Source organism: Diorhabda sublineata, chromosome 4, assembly GCF_026230105.1.
Source record: "Diorhabda sublineata isolate icDioSubl1.1 chromosome 4, icDioSubl1.1, whole genome shotgun sequence".
Lineage (NCBI taxonomy): Eukaryota > Metazoa > Arthropoda > Insecta > Coleoptera > Chrysomelidae > Diorhabda > Diorhabda sublineata.
In genome coordinates, this window is record NC_079477.1 from 1,963,157 (window position 1) to 1,987,577 (window position 24,421).

Sequence of the window (24,421 nt, forward strand, 5' to 3'; positions counted from 1 at the left end):
ATACGGGTTGTCTCATAACGACTCAACTACTTTAGTAAACACCCATATTGAAAAACCAGGATTTATTTTACTCGTAAACTGGTTCTATAATATACGGGTTGTCTCATAACGACTCAACTACTTTAGTAAACACCCATATTGAAAAACCAGGATTTATTTTACTCGTAAACTGGTTCTATAATATACGGGGTGTCTCATAACGACTCAACTACTTTAGTAAAAACCCATATTGAAAAACCAGGATTTATTTTACTCGTAAACTGGTTCTATAATATACGGGGTGTCTCATAACGACCCAACTACTTTAGTAAAAACCCATATTGAAAAACCAGGATTTATTTTACTCGTAAACTGGTTCTATAATATACGGGGTGTCTCATAACGACCCAACTACTTTAGTAAACACCCATATTGAAAAACCAGGATTTATTTTACTCGTAAACTGGTTCTATAATATACGGGGTGTCTCATAACGACCCAACTACTTTAGTAAAAACCCATATTGAAAAACCAGGATTTATTTTACTCGTAAACTGGTTCTATAATATACGGGGTGTCTCATAACGACCCAACTACTTTAGTAAAAACCCATATTGAAAAACCAGGATTTATTTTACTCGTAAACTGGTTCTATAATATACGGGGTGTCTCATAACGACCCAACTACTTTAGTAAACACCCATATTGAAAAACCAGGATTTATTTTACTCGTAAACTGGTTCTATAATATACGGGGTGTCTCATAACGACCCAACTACTTTAGTAAAAACCCATATTGAAAAACCAGGATTTATTTTACTCGTAAACTGGTTCTATAATATACGGGGTGTCTCATAACGACCCAACTACTTTAGTAAACACCCATATTGAAAAACCAGGATTTATTTTACTCGTAAACTGGTTCTATAATATACGGGGTGTCTCATAACGACCCAACTACTTTAGTAAAAACCCATATTGAAAAACCAGGATTTATTTTACTCGTAAACTGGTTCTATAATATACGGGGTGTCTCATAACGACCCAACTACTTTAGTAAAAACCCATATTGAAAAACCAGGATTTATTTTACTCGTAAACTGGTTCTATAATATACGGGGTGTCTCATAACGACCCAACTACTTTAGTAAACACCCATATTGAAAAACCAGGATTTATTTTACTCGTAAACTGGTTCTATAATATACGGGGTGTCTCATAACGACCCAACTACTTTAGTAAAAACCCATATTGAAAAACCAGGATTTATTTTACTCGTAAACTGGTTCTATAATATACGGGGTGTCTCATAACGACCCAACTACTTTAGTAAACACCCATATTGAAAAACCAGGATTTATTTTACTCGTAAACTGGTTCTATAATATACGGGGTGTCTCATAACGACCCAACTACTTTAGTTGAAAAAAAATACATTATATTTATTTTTATATGTATTTATTGGTGTGAATTGAAACATAAGACACGAAATTTTATTTTTTGAACACGATATTGTTTAAATGACGACAATTCGATAATAAACCGTTTGCGTACATTTTCAAAAACTTGTGGTCGAGGAATACTCCCTAATATTTTCTTCAAGATTGTTTTTCAAATCGTTAAATTTCGTGGATTATTCTCGTAGACCACGCTCTTAAGATAACCCCACAAGAAAAAATCAGGTGGGCTCAAGTCAGGTCTCCGAGGTGGCTCCTCCTTTGTCTAACTCATTGTTTCCCAATTCTTTTCCAGGTGTTTGAAATTACCTTTTGTAGTCAGTCTCTTTTTTGGTCCACTGATGTTTTATCAGGAGACTGCTGCTGACCTTGACATTTCTGTTACGTAAAAGATCTGTTTGAAGACTCCTTTTCGAAGAGCCGACGAACATTCTTCAATCAGATGGTGTAGCTAGCTCCGAGGCGAGTAAATAGATCAGCAAATCATCCAATTCGACTTTTAAAAATAGTTGTAGCTAATGTTGACCTGAATTGGTCGGGTCTAAACATAAAATATCATCGCAAATTCGCTTGTTGGGCGTTGAGGTTGATAGTAATATGTCCTGGTATAATCACGTGGCCGAATTAGCACATTTGGTTCCAAAGTTGAAGATGCTCGACTCGATACGGAAGCGAGCAATTCGATTTGGACAATTTAGAGGTGATCTGACCGATACCACTACCGCAGATACTCTTACCCGTCCATTATAACCTCACCTAGAGCAGCATCTTCAAGACCTACTCGACAGACTTGTTTTGGTCTTTCAATTATATAAAATTATCGCTTCGACACTTGTTTAATGCAGGCCTGTGTTATTATTTCGTACGTATTTTCAATTTTCAATCTTAATTACACCGTTTCGCTTCTTCAGCCATGTCGAAATCAGTCAAAGATCGAAGACCTCCGTACGATGACGTCCTTGTAACGGCAATAAGAGTCCTAAGTTTACAAAACGCAGAAATATCGGCGTTAATCCCGAAATATTTCGGTAAACCCGAAGAAGATATTGCGAGTTGGTTATTCAGGATAGAAAATTTGCAACAACGTTTCGGACTTACTAGCGACCACATTGTAGCTATAGCTATAAGTAAACTTAGGGGAGGCGCTCTAACTCATTTCCAAAGGAACGTACCGATCAACCCCAGTTACGATGAATTTAAAGAAAATATGTTGGGGCGGTATTTGGAACCGTATTTTTCGCGAAGAAAATGGCTTCGAGAAGAAAATTTCTTAGATTATTTCGAAGATAAAGTTACCTTGGGGGAATTATTGAAACTCGATGAAACCGAAGTAATTAAATGTATTATTCAAGGTATTTCCGATAGGAAAGTGAAAAACCGTTTCAGAAAATGCAAATTTCAAACTATCGATGAGTTTCGACGAGATGTAATCGACGAATTTAAACCGATCGAAGTGGTAGAAAAATCGAACGATATCGTCGATGTTGATTTAACGAATATGACGCGAAAACAGTATACGCAACATTCGTGGGACCTAGTCTCCGAGAAAAGGTCCGATAAATTGAAAAAACAGGTATTTACACAGTGGATTTTCTATATAATTATTTTGTTGGATCAAATTAGTAAAATAGCCATAAAAAAATTTAAAAAAAAAAAACCACCCTTTATGCAATAATCAAATTATGTGTGCGTTCAAATATGCGGTAGTCGCGTGATGATAAATCCGGACCGTGGGGAGGATGTTCTAGTACCTCCCGCACCGGTTTTGATATTATATCGAACGTTATCCTGGTGAAGAATCGCACTTAGCGTTGGAATACTCTTACCCGCGGACCTGGTTATCTCACATCACCTCCAAACTTCCAGCAGCGGGGCCGGATTAAGCTAGGGGCTTTGGGGGGGGGCTATAGCCCCAGGTCCAAGAGGGCCCCATCATTCTGTATTTTTTGATGTGTTGATACCACAAATCTAACGTATTGATATTATTTTGTGAATTTTTCCGGGCCCCGTCATTTTTTTAGCCCCGGGTCTTGATAAATCTTAATCCGGCCCTGTCCAGCAGCATGAATATTTTCAAACTGAGTTATTTTAAGCGACCAATATTGTTCGGGGTGAAGCTGGTTTCTTCACGGAGGATCTTGCAGAACATTTCGACCCATTTAAATACGGAAATATTTACGAGGGAGTACCGAAAAATAACCGGAATTGGCTAATGGAGTCAACCGGGACACCCCGAAGACGCCAACGTCTTCCAAGCCGAGGTATTCGCTGTGATGTTGCCGATATACGAAAAAAAAAACGAATCTCTCCCTTAATAATATACAGGGGGTACCGATTAAACTAAGAAATTTGTCGCAGGAAAAAGAAATGCGCATTTGAACGTATATTAGACCCTGTATATTAGAAAACAAAATGGTATCTTGATAATAACAATGCCAATAGAATGACTCATAAACTAATAACGTTTGTTATCTTTCCTGAATAATATTATATCAGATTAACGCGTTACGTACATTTTGTATCAAAATAAATTTCGCTATATTTCCTGTTAAATAATTCGAGAGAAAAAAAAATAATAAATGCACAGTAGTACGAAAATGGGCGTAGAAACGTACACAAAACAACTAAATCCGTTTTTTCGGAATAAATACTTCGGAATTGGACGGAAAAAAATCCCGTCTCAATCCACTATAGTAAATATCTTTTGATACGATTTTTTTTTTAATGCTAATTTTATTTTTCAATTTTTGTCTCGTTCGTTTCAGATGAACGTGCGGGTCACAACCATGGACGCGGAATTGGAATTCGCGATCCAACAAACAACGTCCGGCAAACAACTCTTCGACCAAGTGGTGAAAACAATCGGTCTTAGAGAAGTTTGGTTCTTCGGGTTGCAATATACCGATTCCAAAGGGGATCTCACTTGGGTTAAACTCTACAGAAAGGTATGTTGTTGTTGTTTTTTTTTTTTTTTTATTTTTTCAATAGTGGAAACTTTGGATTGAGATATTTGACGATAATATTAGATTTGAGACCTCTCGTTTCTGAGTTGTAGGCCTCTAAAGTTACAAAATATTTTCTAAAATATACTTTAGAACATTATGGTTCATATTCGATTCGTAACTTTTACAGGGACAATCTGTACAATCTAAAGATAGCAAAAAATAGTTTTTGAATCGATTTTTTTAACAAAATGTTGTAAAATTGATGGTTTAGGGGTTTTAGATCGTTTGTATATATGTCAAGTAAACCAAACCGTTCGCCATAAAGAAACATTCCGAAGAAAATTATCATAAATTGTGATAATTCAAACATTCAGGTCAGGGGCGGCTCATGCCCAATGGTTAACAACCCGTAACTTTTACAGGGACAATCTGTACAATCTAAAGATAGCAAAAATTAATTTTTCAATCGATTTTTTAACAAAATGTTGTAAAATTGATGGTTTAGGGGTTTTAGATCGTTTGTATATATGTCAAGTAAACCAAACCGTTCGCCATAAAGAAACATTCCGAAGAAAATTATCATAAATTGTGATAATTCAAACATTCAGGTCAGGGGCGGCTCATGCCCAATGGTTAACAACCCGTAACTTTTACAGGGACAATCTGTACAATCTAAAGATAGCAAAAATTAATTTTTCAATCGATTTTTTAACAAAATGTTGTAAAATTGATGGTTTAGGGGTTTTAGATCGTTTGTATATATGTCAAGTAAACGAAACCGTTCGCCATAAAGAAACATTCCGAAGAAAATTATCATAAATTGTGATAATTCAAACATTCAGGTCAGGGGCGGCTCATGCCCAATGGTTAACAACCCGTAACTTTTACAGGGACAATCTGTACAATCTAAAGATAGCAAAAATTAATTTTTCAATCGATTTTTTAACAAAATGTTGTAAAATTGATGGTTTAGGGGTTTTAGATCGTTTGTATATATGTCAAGTAAACCAAACCGTTCGCCATAAAGAAACATTCCGAAGAAAATTATCATAAATTGTGATAATTCAAACATTCAGGTCAGGGGCGGCTCATGCCCAATGGTTAACAACCCGTAACTTTTACAGGGACAATCTGTACAATCTAAAGATAGCAAAAATTAATTTTTCAATCGATTTTTTAACAAAATGTTGTAAAATTGATGGTTTAGGGGTTTTAGATCGTTTGTATATATGTCAAGTAAACCAAACCGTTCGCCATAAAGAAACATTCCGAAGAAAATTATCATAAATTGTGATAATTCAAACATTCAGGTCAGGGGCGGCTCATGCCCAATGGTTAACAACCCGTAACTTTTACAGGGACAATCTGTACAATCTAAAGATAGCAAAAAATAGTTTTTGAATCGATCTTTTTAACAAAATGTTGTAAAATTGATGATTTAGGAGTTTTAGATCGTTTGTATATATGTCAAGTAAACCAAACCGTTCGCCATAAACATTCCTAAGAAAATTATCACAAATTGTGATTATTCAAACATTCAGGTCAGGGGCGGCTCATGCCCAATGGTTAACAACCCGTAACTTTTACAGGGACAATCTGTACAATCTAAAGATAGCAAAAAATAATTTTTGAATCGATCTTTTTAACAAAATGTTGTAAAATTGATGATTTAGGAGTTTTAGATCGTTTGTATATATGTCAAGTAAACCAAACCGTTCGCCATAAAGAAACATTCCTAAGAAAATTATCACAAATTGTGATTATTCAAACATTCAGGTCAGGGGCGGCTCATGCCCAATGGTTAACAACCCGTAACTTTTACAGGGACAATCTGTACAATCTAAAGTTAGCAAAAATTAATTTTTGAATCGATTTTTTTAACAAAATGCTGTAAAATTGATGATTTAGGAGTTTTAGATCGTTTGTATATATGTCAAGTAAACGAAACCGTTCGCCATAAAGAAACATTCCGAAGAAAATTATCACAAATTGTGATTATTCAAACATTCAGGTCAGGGGCGGCTCATGCCCAATGGTTAACAACCCGTAACTTTTACAGGCACAATCTGTACAATCTAAAGATAGCAAAAAATAATTTTTGAATCGATCTTTTTAACAAAATGTTGTAAAATTGATGATTTAGGAGTTTTAGATCGTTTGTATATATGTCAAGTAAACGAAACCGTTCGCCATAAAAAAACATTCCTAAGAAAATTATCACAAATTGTGATTATTCAAACATTCAGGTCAGGGGCGGCTCATGCCCAATGGTTAACAACCCGTAACTTTTACAGGGACAATCTGTACAATCTAAAGTTAGCAAAAATTAATTTTTGAATCGATTTTTTTAACAAAATGTTGTAAAATTGATGATTTAGGAGTTTTAGATCGTTTGTATATATGTCAAGTAAACCAAACCGTTCGCCATAAAGAAACATTCCGAAGAAAATTATCATAAATTGTGATAATTCAAACATTCAGGTCAGGGGCGGCTCATGCCCAATGGTTAACAACCCGTAACTTTTACAGGGACAATCTGTACAATCTAAAGATAGCAAAAATTAATTTTTCAATCGATTTTTTAACAAAATGTTGTAAAATTGATGGTTTAGGGGTTTTAGATCGTTTGTATATATGTCAAGTAAACGAAACCGTTCGCCATAAAGAAACATTCCGAAGAAAATTATCATAAATTGTGATAATTCAAACATTCAGGTCAGGGGCGGCTCATGCCCAATGGTTAACAACCCGTAACTTTTACAGGGACAATCTGTACAATCTAAAGATAGCAAAAATTAATTTTTCAATCGATTTTTTAACAAAATGTTGTAAAATTGATGGTTCAGGAGTTTTAAATCGTTTGTATATGTCAAGTAAACCAAACCGTTCGCCATAAAGAAACATTCTGAAAAAAATTATCATAAATTGTGATTATTTATTAAAAATACTTATTAAAATACAATTAAATATTTATACTTGAATTGCATACTGTCGAATATCGTGTTATTTACATAATGAAAAGGCACTTTTGCAGGATATTTATTTGAAATTGGAAGAGATTATGACTTTTAGCGTCTTAATGGAAGTTTATTCCATCGATAGTTAGTAATATGATACTCGATAGTATGTAGCAACTTTATTTTTTAATTAGTTCTCCAAGAAATGTTCGAATAATCAAAATTTATGATAATTTTCCTCGGAATGTTTCTTTATGGCGGACGGTTTGGTTTACTTGACATATATACAAACGATCTAAAACTTCTAAACCACCAATTTTATTGAGTTTAACAAACAATATCATATTGTTTAAAAAATCGATTCAAAAATTAATTTTTGCTAACTTTAGATTGTACAGGTTGTCCCCGTAAAAGTTATGGGTTGTTAACCATTGGGCATGAGCCGCCCCTGACCTGAATGTTTGAATAATTACAATTTATGATAATTTTCTTCGGAATGTTTCTTTATGGCGAACGGTTTTCTTGATATCTAAAACTACATATCTCCCAAACCAGGGGTCTCCAAACTACGGCTCGCGGGCCAGATCCGGCCCGCATATTTATTAATTAACAATAACAAATAATGTAATTAATGCCAACTAATGAAACAAGAACCAAAAAACATTATTGAGATGTATGGAATTGTGATTTTTCACCGACTATTGTTTTGGTCCTGGCCCGAAGGCTTCAAAGTTTGTGGAAATCCCTGTCCTAAACCATCAATTTTATCGAGCTTAACAAAAAGTATCATTTTGTTAAAAAATCGATTCGAAAACTCAATTTTTATTATCTACAGATTGTCCCTGTGAAAGTTACGGATTATTAACCATTGGGCATGAGCCGCCCCTGATCTTCAGATACTAGTGTACAAGTATTTATTGGACAATCATCCATTATTGTTGGAATGTATAATTTAGCAAGTTTAAAGGCCCATAACTCAAAAACGAACGACCGTATGAGAAAATTTTTTCGCATCAAGTCCCTAAAACACCCCGTAGACTATATTTTAGTTATTAAGTGCCAAATATTCAAGTTTGACTTACAAATCCAAATAATCTGTTATAGTAACATTAAATTTCTATTTAGTAATTTTATCTTTACGTCAAGAATTGTTTTTTTAATACGAAGGTTGGTACTTGAATTTCACTGACGTGAGTATGTCAAATCTGTCATTGTCATCATAAAATTTGACTTTAATGCTATTTGAATTGTTAACGTATACTTGGAAATTCGATCAAAAAATTTTCTATATTTTTTTTTTAATTTGTCTATTTACGTAGCAACCCTCGTATAACTAATTCTGTAACCGCGTGTTTTCAAATGTACTAATCTAATTATTGCTGTCTCAAACAAACAGTTATTTAATGTAAGTCTTGTGTATCGAGTGGGCAATTAAATATTTTTTTTCCAACCTATTCTTGGAACGGTTATTGGAAGCTCCTTCGTATAATGGTAACCGCCCATTTGCCCTATTGCGCAGAATCGTCACCGTACCAAGGACGGTTTTTCGATGGGTTGGAACAAACTTTAGGTATTTTAGATCTATAACTAGGCGTATTTCAAATTACAAATTCGACAAAGTAACAATCGTATTCCTCAACAAATTTCGTGTATTTTTCATTTTCCAAGTTTTATTCTCATCAAATACGATGTGGGGGAGAGTGGGAACCGTGTTTTGAAAAAACGATTGCAAGTCCGGTTCTGCTTATCCGATTTATATAAACTTGGTGTTGTTCGAAAGGGCTTTTCTCCATCAATAAAATATATATATAAATTCCAAACAATTTAGATAGAAACGCGTATGCTAGGGGGCGATATTTCATATATTTTATTGTGATTTATTTTGAAAAATTTAAATAAGAAACATAAAAGTTGAAGTTGGTTGTTTGAAAGTGAACCAAATCGACATTAAAATAACAAAACCCGCATGTCGATATCTTTTTTCTATTTCGAGATATCTTGAGAAATAGTAAACGGCGGGAATTTTTTTTCAAACGTCTATTAATTCGCCCTCCTACTAAAAAAAATTTTTTGCGTTTTGAATCGTATAATTCATATATATATACCATATAAACCAAAAATTCTGAAAACAATTTGATATTTCCGACGGTCGTTTTTAGTTGCCCACCCGGTACAGATCGTAATATCTCTATATTGGGTCATCCTGTATACATTGTTATTGTACTTAACGCTATTATTAGCCTTTTCGACGTAGTAAGCTAGTTTCCGTCGCTCAATTTCTCATAATCCGTTTTCAAGTTGGATTTTTTTGAACCGTCGGCGTGATATTCATACTGAACACACTATTTATTTATAGCACGACGCCAATTACCCACAATTACACTCTGTACGACGCGCGGTTACCTCGAATCTCTGAAGACGTAAACTCGGTTATCGAAACGCGCGTTAATCGGTGTAATTGTGAATACCGGTGTAGTGCTAAAAATAAATAGTGTGTTCAGTATGAATATCCATTATGAAATATGAAATATTTCTAGTACAAACAAATTTGTAATCGAATGAATAAAAAAATAAATTTATAAAACGATTTGGCAGTCGAATATAAAAATAGTGGGGGTGATTGGGAATTGTCTTAGGTCATCGGACGCCTACGATCCGACGTAAATTTTACACGCGCATCCCATTAAACTAAATTCGTCGTTTTATTATAGACGCTTGTTAATATATTGCCCATTTACCATAATCACGTGAACTGATTTCATTCATTACCAAGACAGAATTACAGCATAGGTCAAAAGTTAAACCGTTCAATTGATCTCGAAATCTAAGGGTGTGGGTACAAAAAAATCTTTCGAAACTGTTTATTAATTAATTTAATTTATTGTATTCTACGAAACAACCATCCAATCGGCTCTGTTCCTGTCTATATCTGTCTCTCTTTCATCTCTCCCCAGTCTATCTCTCTCTTCTCTCTATTTTGTCTCTCTCTCTCTCCTCAAACTCTCTTTGTCTCTCTCCTCAGCCTCTCTCTGTCTCTCCCTTTGCTCAGTTTCTATCTCTCTCACCTCAGTCTCTTCCTCTCCTCTGTTTCTCTCTTCTCTGTGTCTCTCTCTTCTGTCTGTCTCTCTCCTTAGTCTCTCCCTTTGCTCAGTCTCCGTCTCTCTCTCTCTCCTGTCTCCCTCTACTCAGTCTCTCTTCTCTGTTTCTCTCTCCTCAGTCTCTCTCTCTCCTTAGTCTCCCTCTCTGTCTCTCTCTTTGCTCAGTCTCCGTCTCTCTCTCCTCTGTCTCCCTCTCCTCAGCCTCTCTCTGTCTCTCCGTTTGCTCAGTTTCTATCTCTCTCACCTCAGTCTCTCCCTCTCCTCTCCCTCTCCCTCTCCTCTGTCTCTCTCTTCTCTGTGTCTCTCTCCTCTGTCTCTCTCTCTCTTCTTAGTCTCTCTCTGTCTCTCCCTTTGCTCAATCTCCGTCTCTCTCTCTCTCTCTCTCTCTCTCCTGTCTCCCTCTACTCAGTCTCTATCTCTCTCTTCTCAGTCTCTCTCTGTCTCTCTCCTCAGCCTTTGCTCAGTTTCTATCTCTCTCACCTCAGTCTCTCCCTCTTCTCTGTCTCTTTCTTCTCTGTTTCTCTCTTCTCAGTTTCTCTCTCTCTCTCCTCTGTCTCTCTCTCTCTCCTTAGTCTCTCTCTCCTTAATCTCTCCCTTTGCTCAGTCTCCGTCTCTCTCTCCTCTGTCTCTCTCTCTCTTTCCTCTCTCTCTCTCTTTCCTCTGTCTCTCTCTCTCTCTTTCCCCTGTCTCTCTCTCTCTTTCCTCTGTCTCTCTTCTCTCTCTCTCCTCTGTCTCTATCTCTCTCTTCTCAGTCTCTCTCCGTCTCTCCCTTTGCTCAGTCTCCATCTCTCTCACCTCAGTCTCTCCCTCTCTCTCACCTCAGTCTCTCCCTCTCCTCTGTCTGTCTCTCTTTCACTCTCTCTGTCCCCTACCCTCTCACTCTCTTCCCTTTCTCTCTTCTCTGTCTCTCTCTCTTCTCTGTTTCTCTCTCTCTCTCTCTCTCTCTCTCTCTCTCTACAGAAGATAGAAAAAAATTGATATTTCAATAATACTTGAACGGTTCACACTGTATTGGTTTTTCCAAAAAAGGTCGAGTATATGGCTACATTCGCTGATGAGTTGATGCAAATAATTTTTCATTGGAAATAACTGAAACACGTCCTCGCGTATTTTTGGAATTTTCTGTACAGAGTGTATGGAAATGTAGCGATCGGTATAGGTTTTTAAATCGACACCTCGTATAATATAATTCGTTCGAACAAATGTACACAAACCATTATAATAATGACGTAATAGCTATGGCGATTTAATCATTCATATATTTCTATTTATAATTTCGTTTATTTTTATACAATAATCGCGCAGTTAAATATCTTTTCGTTAATGTATCTCGATAGACGATTTTAATATAAAATGACGTCAAAAATATTTAATTTGGTCGTTTAAAGTCCATCATATCCGAAAGTATATTATCGTTATTTCAAAAAAAAAAAAAAAAAATCGAACGAGAATTAATAATAATGAACTAGGTTACATTTTATTATCTTTTGGCTCAAATCGAATCCTGATGAAATCTCGCCAAGTTTTTACCACCTCGTAGGTCTATATCTATGGAAATCTTCTGCAGATTTTTCACGGTTTTCATGGAAATTGTTCACCAGCCGATACCACCCTTACTTATAACGAAAACTGGTTGTACGTTTGGTTCTATAAACCACCAGCCCCGCGGAGTGAATATTTCCATCAACCGGATCATTCCTGACATCTCCTGGCGATCGCCAATGTCGGGGGGACCTGATAAGGACGTCCCCCGCGAAAATCTCATCTGTCTGTCAACGTATAATTTGGTCAAGAAGGAAGTTAAATCTTAAAGTTTGCTCCAGAAGCGCCTTGGTCAGCCCCAAGATATTGTTCAGCTAATTCTGGTTAGACCAGGTTAGGTTTCCGCCTTGGGATACCCACCACGTCTTATCCGTTGCCTCCTTTGGGTGTTGTATCGTTCCGTGAAGCACCTTGTCGATTGCTCGCATCGTTATCACCAAAGGAATACATTGAACTCTTCGGAAATCGGGTCCAACATCCCCCAATTCCATTGAAAGACTTAAAATTAAAGGTTTTCTGCCGAAGTTTCACCAAGTCAATGCAACGATTCACAAGTCGATGGCTAAATTGAATGAATTACACTTTCCCGTCCACCGTATAGTCCAGATCTGGTCCCTAGTGACTACTGATCTAAAAAAATGCTCGCCGGTAAGAAATTCAGGTAAAATGAAGAAGCAATCGATGAAACTGAAGCCTATTTTGATGCAGAAGATGAATCGAGAAGTTAGGGAAGCGTTCGAATGATTTTTTGGCGAAAAATTTGTTTATCTTAGTTACAAGATTTGATCGGGATCCGAGGTGGGTGGTATACTGAAGATGGGCCTGCTATTTTGGGCATAGTACTTCATGGTGATAGATGTGGCGTCCTTCTGCGTTTTGGAACTCCACCTCATCCTGTATCATGAAATTCACCACGTCGATACGTATATTTAGGTAGGAAACGGTTAATAATCAGGACAACGACAATTTTCGAAAAAAATACTTTTAATCTCGAAATGTATAACGTCATCTTCGTATTTGATGCACACGGTGACCGTGCGTTCTATAAATAACAAATGAAATGATTATCGATACCCCGACACAATATTTCTACTGAGTCATAATAAACCGGTTGATCACAAGATCTTGGGTGTTTGTTCGTGGTGATGTAACATCCATAAACTTAACCGCAGAAGAATTCAAAGTAAAATTCAATGACGCACGATAATTTCAATAAAAATTTGTAATTATCGTAACGATTTGTTGCCACGACTGACGGATACCCTACTAAAAGTTCCCGATTATGTACAGTAACTTAATTAAGTTCATTATTTTCTCGATATCAATCTAATTATTAACAGGTTTTAGTTGGGAATCCGAATTAATTTTTTTCTGTTGTCGTTTATCTATACTTTTGAATGATTTTTAAAATTAAATATTGTGATACGGACCTGGACTACTATTCTTTTAGCAGTGGAGCGTCTGTTATCTCTTTTTGACCCTGACTATGTCCACATATTAATTTTCTTTGGAAATTTTTTTTTTTCAAGCCAATTTGACTGGACTAATACTACAATACTTGAGGTTTTTGACTAGGAATTTAGTATTTAAGAATTTCCGCGTTGGTTGAGTTGAAAAAATAACCTAATCGGGTTTATAAAGTGAAATTCTGTTATATTTGCATGCGAAAATGAAATTTGGAAAATTTATCGTCGTTAAATGTTATTTCCATTCATGTAGCGTGCGATATTGCCGATGTGATGTTTCGTCCTTGACACGGTCTAGCTGTTATACCATGACAAGATTTTTAACAAGGTGAAAACATCATTTATATGTGCACAAATAAACCAGTTCACAATGACCGAATAAAAGAAACATTTATTATCATTATTTCTATTGAAAAAATTGGGTGAAAAACATCCGTGTAAAATCCTTGTTTATACAGCGGATTATCTTGAACTAATTTCTAAAGTTTCTTGATCGAAATGGATAAAACTACGTGAAAACGAAGATGATGGACAAACGAAGATGGTTTCGGAAATACCTAATCATTCGAGGTGGCCGAATCTGGAGAGTAAGATGCACGACCTTGCCTGCACATGGAACAGTCTCTGCCTTCTTTGGAACCGGTTCTCCCTTTTCAACCGATTATTTTTTTGTTTGGGGTGTGAAGTTATGACCCCACGTTTCATCCATGGTCATAAAACATTAAAAATTGCCAAACACACGAAGGAAATATCTTGACGACGTTGTGGACCATGAAGTTTAATACTTTTTTTATAACAAGAATCGCCAATTTCCTTAAAATCGCCTCTTCATTATTGGAAAATCTTTGATAACCGAAACATTCGAGGTGGCCGAATGTGGAGAGTAAGATGCATGACCTTGCCTGCACATGGAACAGTCTCTGCCTTCTTTGGAACCGGTTCTCCCTTTTCAACCGATTGTTTTTTTGTTTGGGGTGTGAAGTTATGGCCCCACGTTTCATCCATGGTCATAAAACATTAAAAATTGCCAAACACACGAAGGAAATATCTTCGCGACGTTGCGGACCATGAAGTTTGATACTTTTTTTATAACAAGAATCGCCAATTTCCTTAAAATCACCTCTTCATTATTGGAAAATCTTTCATAACCGAAACATTCGAGGTGGCCGAATGTGGAGAGTAAGATGCACGACCTTGCCTGCACATGGAACAGTCTCTGCCTTCTTTGGAACCGGTTCTCCCTTTTCAACCGATTGTTTTTTTGTTTGGGGTGTGAAGTTATGGCCCCACGTTTCATCCATGGTCATAAAACATGAAAAATTGTCAAACACTCGATGAAAATATCTTCGCGACGTTGTGGACCATGAAGTTTGATACTTTTTTTATAACAAGAATCGCCAATTTCCTTAAAATCGCCTCTTCATTATTGGAAAATCTTTCATAACCGAAACATTCGAGGTGGCCGAATGTGGAGAGTAAGATGCATGACCTTGCCTGCACATGGAACAGTCTCTGCCTTCTTTGGAACCGGTTCTCCCTTTTCAACCGATTGTTTTTTTGTTTGGGGTGTGAAGTTATGGCCCCACGTTTCATCCATGGTCATAAAACATTAAAAATTGTCAAACACTCGATGAAAATATCTTGACGACGCTGTGGACCATGAAGTTTGATAATTTTTTTATAACAAGAATCGCCAATTTCCTTAAAATCGCCTCTTCTTTATTGGAAAATCTTTCATAACCGAAACATTCGAGGTGGCCGAATGTGGAGAGTAAGATGCATGACCTTGCCTGCACATGGAACAGTCTCTGCCTTCTTTGGAACCGGTTCTCCCTTTTCAACCGATTGTTTTTTTGTTTGGGGTGTGAAGTTATGGCCCCACGTTTCATCCATGGTCATAAAACATTAAAAATTGTCAAACACTCGATGAAAATATCTTGACGACGCTGTGGACCATGAAGTTTGATAATTTTTTTATAACAAGAATCGCCAATTTCCTTAAAATCGCCTCTTCATTATTGGAAAATCTTTCATAACCGAAACATTCGAGGTGGCCGAATGTGGAGAGTAAGATGCATGACCTTGCCTGCACATGGAACAGTCTCTGCCTTCTTTGGAACCGGTTCTCCCTTTTCAACCGATTGTTTTTTTGTTTGGGGTGTGAAGTTATGGCCCCACGTTTCATCCATGGTCATAAAACATTAAAAATTGTCAAACACTCGATGAAAATATCTTGACGACGCTGTGGACCATGAAGTTTGATAATTTTTTTATAACAAGAATCGCCAATTTCCTTAAAATCGCCTCTTCATTATTGGAAAATCTTTGATAACCGAAACATTCGAGGTGGCCGAATGTGGAGAGTAAGATGCATGACCTTGCCTGCACATGGAACAGTCTCTGCCTTCTTTGGAACCGGTTCTCCCTTTTCAACCGATTGTTTTTTTGTTTGGGGTGTGAAGTTATGGCCCCACGTTTCATCCATGGTCATAAAACATTAAAAATTGTCAAACACTCGATGAAAATATCTTGACGACGCTGTGGACCATGAAGTTTGATAATTTTTTTATAACAAGAATCGCCAATTTCCTTAAAATCGCCTCTTCATTATTGGAAAATCTTTCATAACCGAAACATTCGAGGTGGCCGAATGTGGAGAGTAAGATGCATGACCTTGCCTGCACATGGAACAGTCTCTGCCTTCTTTGGAACCGGTTCTCCCTTTTCAACCGATTGTTTTTTTGTTTGGGGTGTGAAGTTATGGCCCCACGTTTCATCCATGGTCATAAAACATTAAAAATTGTCAAACACTCGATGAAAATATCTTGACGACGCTGTGGACCATGAAGTTTGATAATTTTTTTATAACAAGAATCGCCAATTTCCTTAAAATCGCCTCTTCTTTATTGGAAAATCTTTGATAACCGAAACATTCGAGGTGGCCGAATGTGGAGAGTAAGATGCATGACCTTGCCTGCACATGGAACAGTCTCTGCCTTCTTTGGAACCGGTTCTCCCTTTTCAACCGATTGTTTTTTTGTTTGGGGTGTGAAGTTATGGCCCCACGTTTCATCCATGGTCATAAAACATTAAAAATTGTCAAACACTCGATGAAAATATCTTGACGACGCTGTGGACCATGAAGTTTGATAATTTTTTTATAACAAGAATCGCCAATTTCCTTAAAATCGCCTCTTCATTATTGGAAAATCTTTCATAACCGAAACATTCGAGGTGGCCGAATGTGGAGAGTAAGATGCATGACCTTGCCTGCACATGGAACAGTCTCTGCCTTCTTTGGAACCGGTTCTCCCTTTTCAACCGATTGTTTTTTTGTTTGGGGTGTGAAGTTATGGCCCCACGTTTCATCCATGGTCATAAAACATTAAAAATTGTCAAACACTCGATGAAAATATCTTGACGACGCTGTGGACCATGAAGTTTGATAATTTTTTTATAACAAGAATCGCCAATTTCCTTAAAATCGCCTCTTCTTTATTGGAAAATCTTTCATAACCGAAACATTCGAGGTGGCCGAATGTGGAGAGTAAGATGCATGACCTTGCCTGCACATGGAACAGTCTCTGCCTTCTTTGGAACCGGTTCTCCCTTTTCAACCGATTGTTTTTTTGTTTGGGGTGTGAAGTTATGGCCCCACGTTTCATCCATGGTCATAAAACATTAAAAATTGTCAAACACTCGATGAAAATATCTTGACGACGCTGTGGACCATGAAGTTTGATACTTTTTTTATAACAAGAATCGCCAATTTCCTTAAAATCGCCTCTTCTTTATTGGAAAATCTTTCATAACCGAAACATTCGAGGTGGCCGAATGTGGAGAGTAAGATGCATGACCTTGCCTGCACATGGAACAGTCTCTGCCTTCTTTGGAACCGGTTCTCCCTTTTCAACCGATTGTTTTTTTGTTTGGGGTGTGAAGTTATGGCCCCACGTTTCATCCATGGTCATAAAACATTAAAAATTGTCAAACACTCGATGAAAATATCTTGACGACGCTGTGGACCATGAAGTTTGATAATTTTTTTATAACAAGAATCGCCAATTTCCTTAAAATCGCCTCTTCATTATTGGAAAATCTTTCATAACCGAAACATTCGAGGTGGCCGAATGTGGAGAGTAAGATGCATGACCTTGCCTGCACATGGAACAGTCTCTGCCTTCTTTGGAACCGGTTCTCCCTTTTCAACCGATTGTTTTTTTGTTTGGGGTGTGAAGTTATGGCCCCACGTTTCATCCATGGTCATAAAACATTAAAAATTGTCAAACACACGAAGGAAATATCTTCGCGACGTTGTGGACCATGAAGTTTGATAATTTTTTTATAACAAGAATCGCCAATTTCCTTAAAATCGCCTCTTCATTATTGGAAAATCTTTCATAACCGAAACATTCCAGGTGGCCGAATGTGGAGAGTAAGATGCACGACCTTGCCTGCACATGGAACAGTCTCTGCCTTCTTTGGAACCGGTTCTCCCTTTTCAACCAATTATTTTTTTGTTTGGGGTGTGAAGTTATGGCCCCACGTTTCATCCATGGTCATAAAACATGAAAAATTGTCAAACACTCGATGGAAATATCTTGACGACGTTGCGGACCATGAAGTTTGATACTTTTTTTATAACAAGAATCGCCAATTTCCTTAAAATCACCTCTTCATTATTGGAAACTCTTTGATTCCCGAACCATTCGAGGTGGCCGAATGTGGAGAGTAAGATGCATGACCTTGCCTGCACATGGAACAGTCTCTGCCTTCTTTGGAACCGGTTCTCCCTTTTCAACCGATTATTTTTTGGTTTGGGGTGTGAAGTTATGGCCCCACGTTTCATCCATGGTCATAAAACATGAAAAATTGTCAAACACTCGATGGAAAAATCTTCAAGACGCTTTGTACCAAGAAGTTTTACATTTTTATTGGTGAATCTACTCAGAACGTCATACGTTCTGAGTTCTGAGCTGTTATTTGACAAACCAAATCTGCCACTTGCAATTTTAAAGTGTAAATTTAGAAAAAATATATAAAATGCTTCGTTAAGTACTAAAAGACGCGATTTTCTCAATCACAACCAATCCCAATCAACTTCCAGTTGCGGTGGTAAATACCCCTTGGTCTCCAGTGGTAGTGGGTTTCGAAAATGTGAAAACATATATTTCCCTCCTTCTCTAACGTACGAATACGTCTGAAGACACATCTCGAAATATCTGGATTGGTCTGGAATGTTCTAGAAATTTCCCGAACGATCTGGAAAGTTCCAAAATATGTTCGCGGTCTAAAAGAACCAAATCAAAATATTCTAGAATGTTCCGCTATCGGAAATTTCTGTTGTTTATAAACCGAAATTTACGCGATGCATTATAACCTATAATCCAATCATCATTGACATATAAATTCACTCAGTATAACCAACCCGTAAATTTAAAAAGTTACTAAAAGGAATATAACTTGTAGTTTTTTTCTTCTTTACTCGATTTTTTGGATAACAGTCAGTAATGTGATACAATTTTCGAATTATTAGCTTGTAATTTTGTAAAAATTTGAAATTTACATCGATCTGGCACATTTAGAGAAAGCGATTCTTCGAAATGACATGTGTACACGTTGTTTATTCGCCAAATTATTTTTAATCGGCGTTATACATGTCCCTGTAGATTATCAATAATGATAAGTGCGGTTTTAAATTATTTATACGAATAAAATCGTCGTTTTTTTATCGGCAAAATTGTTGATAATTTTATTTTTATTGTTTAGTTGAAAATATGAAAACGATATTGATTTCTTTGTCGTCTACATCGACGGTTTTCACATGAAAACTTATCACTATTGAGGGCTGTTTAGTACTACCCCTGTTGCCGGAATCATATACGAGGGTCGCTGTATAAGATCTTTTCAAATGCGTCTCCGTCCCACGCAACTCCTATGTTTTCCTTAACTCAATAACTTTCTTTCGAACACTCCTGGTAAACAAATGCTGGTGTACCATTCAGAATTATCCAATCTTCGTGGGCGAACGACTTTTGTTGGATTTGGTTCGTCTTGAAAGTCGCTTTCTGTTTATTCTACAGAACTACACGTTCCGAGTACGTTCACCATGAAAAACGTCAAATTTTATGACAACGACAATGACAGATTTGACATATTCACGTCAGTGCTGTCAAATTTCAAAACTCGAAGGAAATATGTGTAAAAAATAAATTCTTGATGAATTTAATCAAAGTAGAACGTTTTTTTTTTATAAGTTTGCATTTTTATCGATGAAACCATCAATCCGATAAAATAAAAACGGTTAAATCAAATTTGTATTTGTTGAAACGACGACCTAGAAAGGTCATTTCACACCCACGAATTCGTGCAGGTGGTAAAATTGTAGGTGGGATCGAGATAACTGTTGAGAAATTGCATTTACGTAAGTTTTTTTTTTTTTTTTGAGTGTAAGCAATCAACTAAAACGATATTACGATGGTCAATGATTGAAAGCGAATTGTGACGGTTCCTTGGAGTCCTACGTCGCCCTCCAAACTGCTCCGGTATCAAAACGATCATCATCTGAGTGGATCGCAGCTGATAAACCACGATCGAAGCTTCCAAAGGCGCAACAGTTAGCTGGGGAAGGTTACGGCTTTAATATTTTTGAATACGCATGAAATATTATCCATCGATTATCTCCGAAAAAGTTGAATGCAAAAATCAAGGAAAAACGTCGAAGTTTCACCAAGATAATACACCGTTTCACGAGTCGATGGCAACGATGGATAAATTGAACGAATTACACTTCGAATTGATTCCTCATCCACCGTATAGTTCAGATCTGATCCTCAGTGACTACTGATCTCAAAAAAATTCAAACCTACTTCGAGGCAAAAGAGAAATCCTTCTACAAACACATCATCGAGAAGCGTTTGAATGTTTGTATTGACCTTGAAGGAGATTATGTTGATGAATAGAATCGATTTTTGGGATGCCTGGACCGCCTAATGGAGATGCCTGGCATCGTCTATCACCAAACAACTGCTCCGGCTAAATAGGCGCGAAATCAGACGTCTTTTTCACACCAGCGGCTTCACGGATGACAACGTTATCCGTGAGTGCCACGGGCACGGTTTAAACACCTGGGCAAACCCCAAAACCTGCCCAACGACATCAAAGGGTTCAAGCCTGGAGCTCCTGATCGGCTTCTCGAAGGACATCGGACTTTGGTGACGTCAAATGGGGCCTATTTGTTCAACGGCCGTCCACAACTATGAACTTGAATCTGTTTGGTACTCCGAGACATTAATTTTTTGAATTGTTTACTTTTACATGTCGCAATTCAGTGTAATGTCGTAGTTCTAGATTTTTTAGTACCTTCAGAATGTAATAAAACCCGTTAGACTTGTTATTTAAATATTTGTTCTCGTTAAACAATTCGGGTTGTATAAACACGAAAAATGAAAAAAATTATATCGTACCTTTAAAAATGTGAGATTATTTGATAAAATTATTTACACCGTTGCTGTTTTTCCATATCGACGATTTTCCAAAGTGTAGGTTAAAAATGGGGCCCAAAAAGAGGCTTCTTTATTTACTCGCAGTAACGCCAAGAGCTGTAAGGATGTTTTATGATGTTCTTCAAGTGGTAATTCACCAGCAAGGACTCTCCCCGGCTTAATGATGAAACTGGTACTATAAAAGCCCTTCTTCGTCAAGTTCTCGGCTTGTTCATTGCTGTACGCTGTGTGGTTGTGGTCGGAGTTGAGGCAAATCGGATTGGCTGTAACAACGTCGGTTGTATTTGGAGAAAATACCGCAGTGAAAAGGAACAGGAACAGCGGACGACATCTTGGACGTTTTTTGCTCTAAAATGAAATTAGTTTCACTTTGATTTCTCTTTTATTAGCCTTGTAACTTATTGGAATGATAAAAACGTTTCAAGAGACTCTGAATACCGTGAAATAAGACGTCCAGCTGCAATATTTTGAAAATCAAATTTGTTACAGAGAAATGACCAAAAATTCGTGACATAACCTCAAAAGTAGCTGACTGGGACAAAATTTTCCATACAGCAAGTAAAAAGTAGTGGCTTCAATATTTTCCGCTTTGTAGATTTTCTTTTTTCAAAAAAAAAACGTTTACGTATTGTTTATTTTTTATTATTAAACACTTTTTTTTTTAAATTTTACTTTGAACAAGCAGCAGGAATCTTTTTTCGAAAAAACCGTGAGATGTTTCAAACAAATAAAACGGTTCACTGCACTTTCAGCAGACGACGCTGAAAGTGATAGTAGCGATTGTGAAAATCATTTGGTACGTATTCATATTATTAAATATAGAGTTTAGTATCATATTTCTCATTAATATTTTATTATAGTGCCCAAATCACCTTGTAACGTTAGATGTTATAATTTCAAAAGATCTCATCCAAAAGGATTGCGAAACAAAAATCATCGATGACTGGACTATATATTCGAATTTCGTGATAATTGGTTTCGTCCGAACGAATTGCTAGTCATAAATCGTTGTTGACTGGACTATATATTCGAATTTCGTGATAATTGGTTTCGTCCGAACGAATTGCTAGTCATAAATCGTTGTTGACTGGACTATATATTCGAATTTCGTGATAATTGGTTTCGTCCGAACGAATTGCTAGTCATAAATCGTTGTTGACTGGACTATATATTCGAATTTCGTGATAATTGGTTTCGTCCGAACGAATTGTTAGAAAAAAATCGTTGTTGACTGGACTATATATTCGATTTCGTGGTAATTGGTTTCGTCCGAACGAATTGTTAGTCATAAATCGTTGTTGACTGGATTATATATTGAAATTTCGTTATAATCGGTCTCGTTTGAACGAATTACCGAACAAAAATCGTCGATGACTGGACTATATATTCGATTTCGTAATAATTGGTTTCATTCGAAAGAATTGTTAGTCATAAATCGTTGTTGACTGGACTATATATTCGAATTTCGTAATAATTGGTTTCGTCCGAACGAATTGCTAGTCATAAATCGTTGTTGACTGGACTATATATTCGAATTTCGTGGTAATTGGTTTCGTCCGCACGAATTGTTAGAAAAAAATCGTTGTTGACTGGACTATATATTGAAATTTCGTTATAATCGGTCTCGTTTGAACGAATTACCGAACAAAAATCGTCGATGACTGAACTATATATTCGAATTTCGTGGTAATTGGTTTCGTCCGAACGAATTGCTAGTCATAAATCATTGTTGACTGGACTATATATTGAAATTTCGTTATAATCGGTCTATTCCGAACGAATTACCGAACAAAAAACATTGATGACTGGACTATATATTCGAATTTCGTAATAATTGGTTTCGTCCGAACGAATTGTTAGTCATAAATCGTTGTTGACTGGACTATATATTGAAATTTCGTTATAATCGGTCTCTTTTTAAAAGAATTGCTAGGTAAAAATAGTTATTGACTGGACTATATATTCGAATTTCGTAATAATTGGTTTCGTCCGAACGAATTGCTAGTCATAAATCGTTGTTGACTGGACTATATATTCGAATTTCGTGATAATTGGTTTCGTCCGAACGAATTGCTAGTCATAAATCGTTGTTGACTGGACTATATATTGAAATTTCGTTATAATCGGTCTATTCCAAACGAATTACCGAACAAAAAACATTGATGACTGGACTATATATTCGAATTTCGTAATAATTGGTTTCGTCCGAACGAATTGTTAGTCATAAATCGTTGTTGACTGGACTATATATTCGATTTCATGGTAATTGGTTTCGTCCGAACGAATTGTTAGAAAAAAATCGTTGTTGACTGGACTATATATTGAAATTTCGTTATAATCGGTCTATTCCGAACGAATTACCGAACAAAAAACATTGATGACTGGACTATATATTCAAATTTCGTAATAATTGGTTTCGTCCGAACGAATTGTTAGTCATAAATCGTTGTTGACTGGACTATATATTCGAATTTCGTGATAATTGGTTTCGTCCGAACGAATTGTTAGAAAAAAATCGTTGTTGACTGGACTATATATTGAAATTTCGTTATAATCGGTCTATTCCGAACGAATTACCGAACAAAAAACATTGATGACTGGACTATATATTCAAATTTCGTAATAATTGGTTTCGTCCGAACGAATTGTTAGTCATAAATCGTTGTTGACTGGACTATACATTCGATTTCATGGTAATTGGTTTCGTCCGAACGAATTGCTAGTCATAAATCGTTGTTGACTGGACTATATATTCGAATTTCGTTATAATCGGTCTATTCCGAACGAATTACCGAACAAAAAACATTGATTACTGGACTATATATTCGAATTTCGTAATAATTGGTTTCGTCCGAACGAATTGCTAGTCATAAATCGTTGTTGACTGGACTATATATTCGAATTTCGTTATAATCGGTCTATTCCGAACGAATTACCGAACAAAAAACATTGATTACTGGACTATATATTCGAATTTCGTAATAATTGGTTTCGTCCGAACGAATTGCTAGTCATAAATCGTTGTTGACTGGACTATATATTCGAATTTCGTTATAATCGGTCTATTCCGAACGAATTACCGAACAAAAAACATTGATTACTGGACTATATATTCGAATTTCGTAATAATTGGTTTCGTCCGAACGAATTGCTAGTCATAAATCGTTGTTGACTGGACTATATATTCGAATTTCGTTATAATCGGTCTATTCCGAACGAATTACCGAACAAAAAACATTGATTACTGGACTATATATTCGAATTTCGTAATAATTGGTTTCGTCCGAACGAATTGCTAGTCATAAATCGTTGTTGACTGGACTATATATTCGAATTTCGTTATAATCGGTCTATTCCGAACGAATTACCGAACAAAAAACATTGATTACTGGACTATATATTCGAATTTCGTAATAATTGGTTTCGTCCGAACGAATTGCTAGTCATAAATCGTTGTTGACTGGACTATATA

At 36.4% G+C, this 24,421-nt stretch overlaps 1 protein-coding gene across 3 annotated transcripts in view; it reads left to right on the forward strand.

The window, feature by feature from the left end:
• The window catches only part of LOC130443521 (moesin/ezrin/radixin homolog 1), a 50,515-nt gene that overhangs the window by 12,903 nt on the left and 13,191 nt on the right, over positions 1-24,421 (forward strand). For 2 of the 3 annotated variants that reach the window (XM_056778216.1, XM_056778215.1), the window contains one exon: positions 4,202-4,381. In XM_056778216.1, coding sequence (XP_056634194.1) covers positions 4,202-4,381 — 180 coding nt within the window. Of the gene's footprint in view, positions 1-2,347; positions 3,010-4,201; positions 4,382-24,421 lie in introns of all 3 variants that reach the window. The other variant, XM_056778214.1, reaches the window with a different exon arrangement.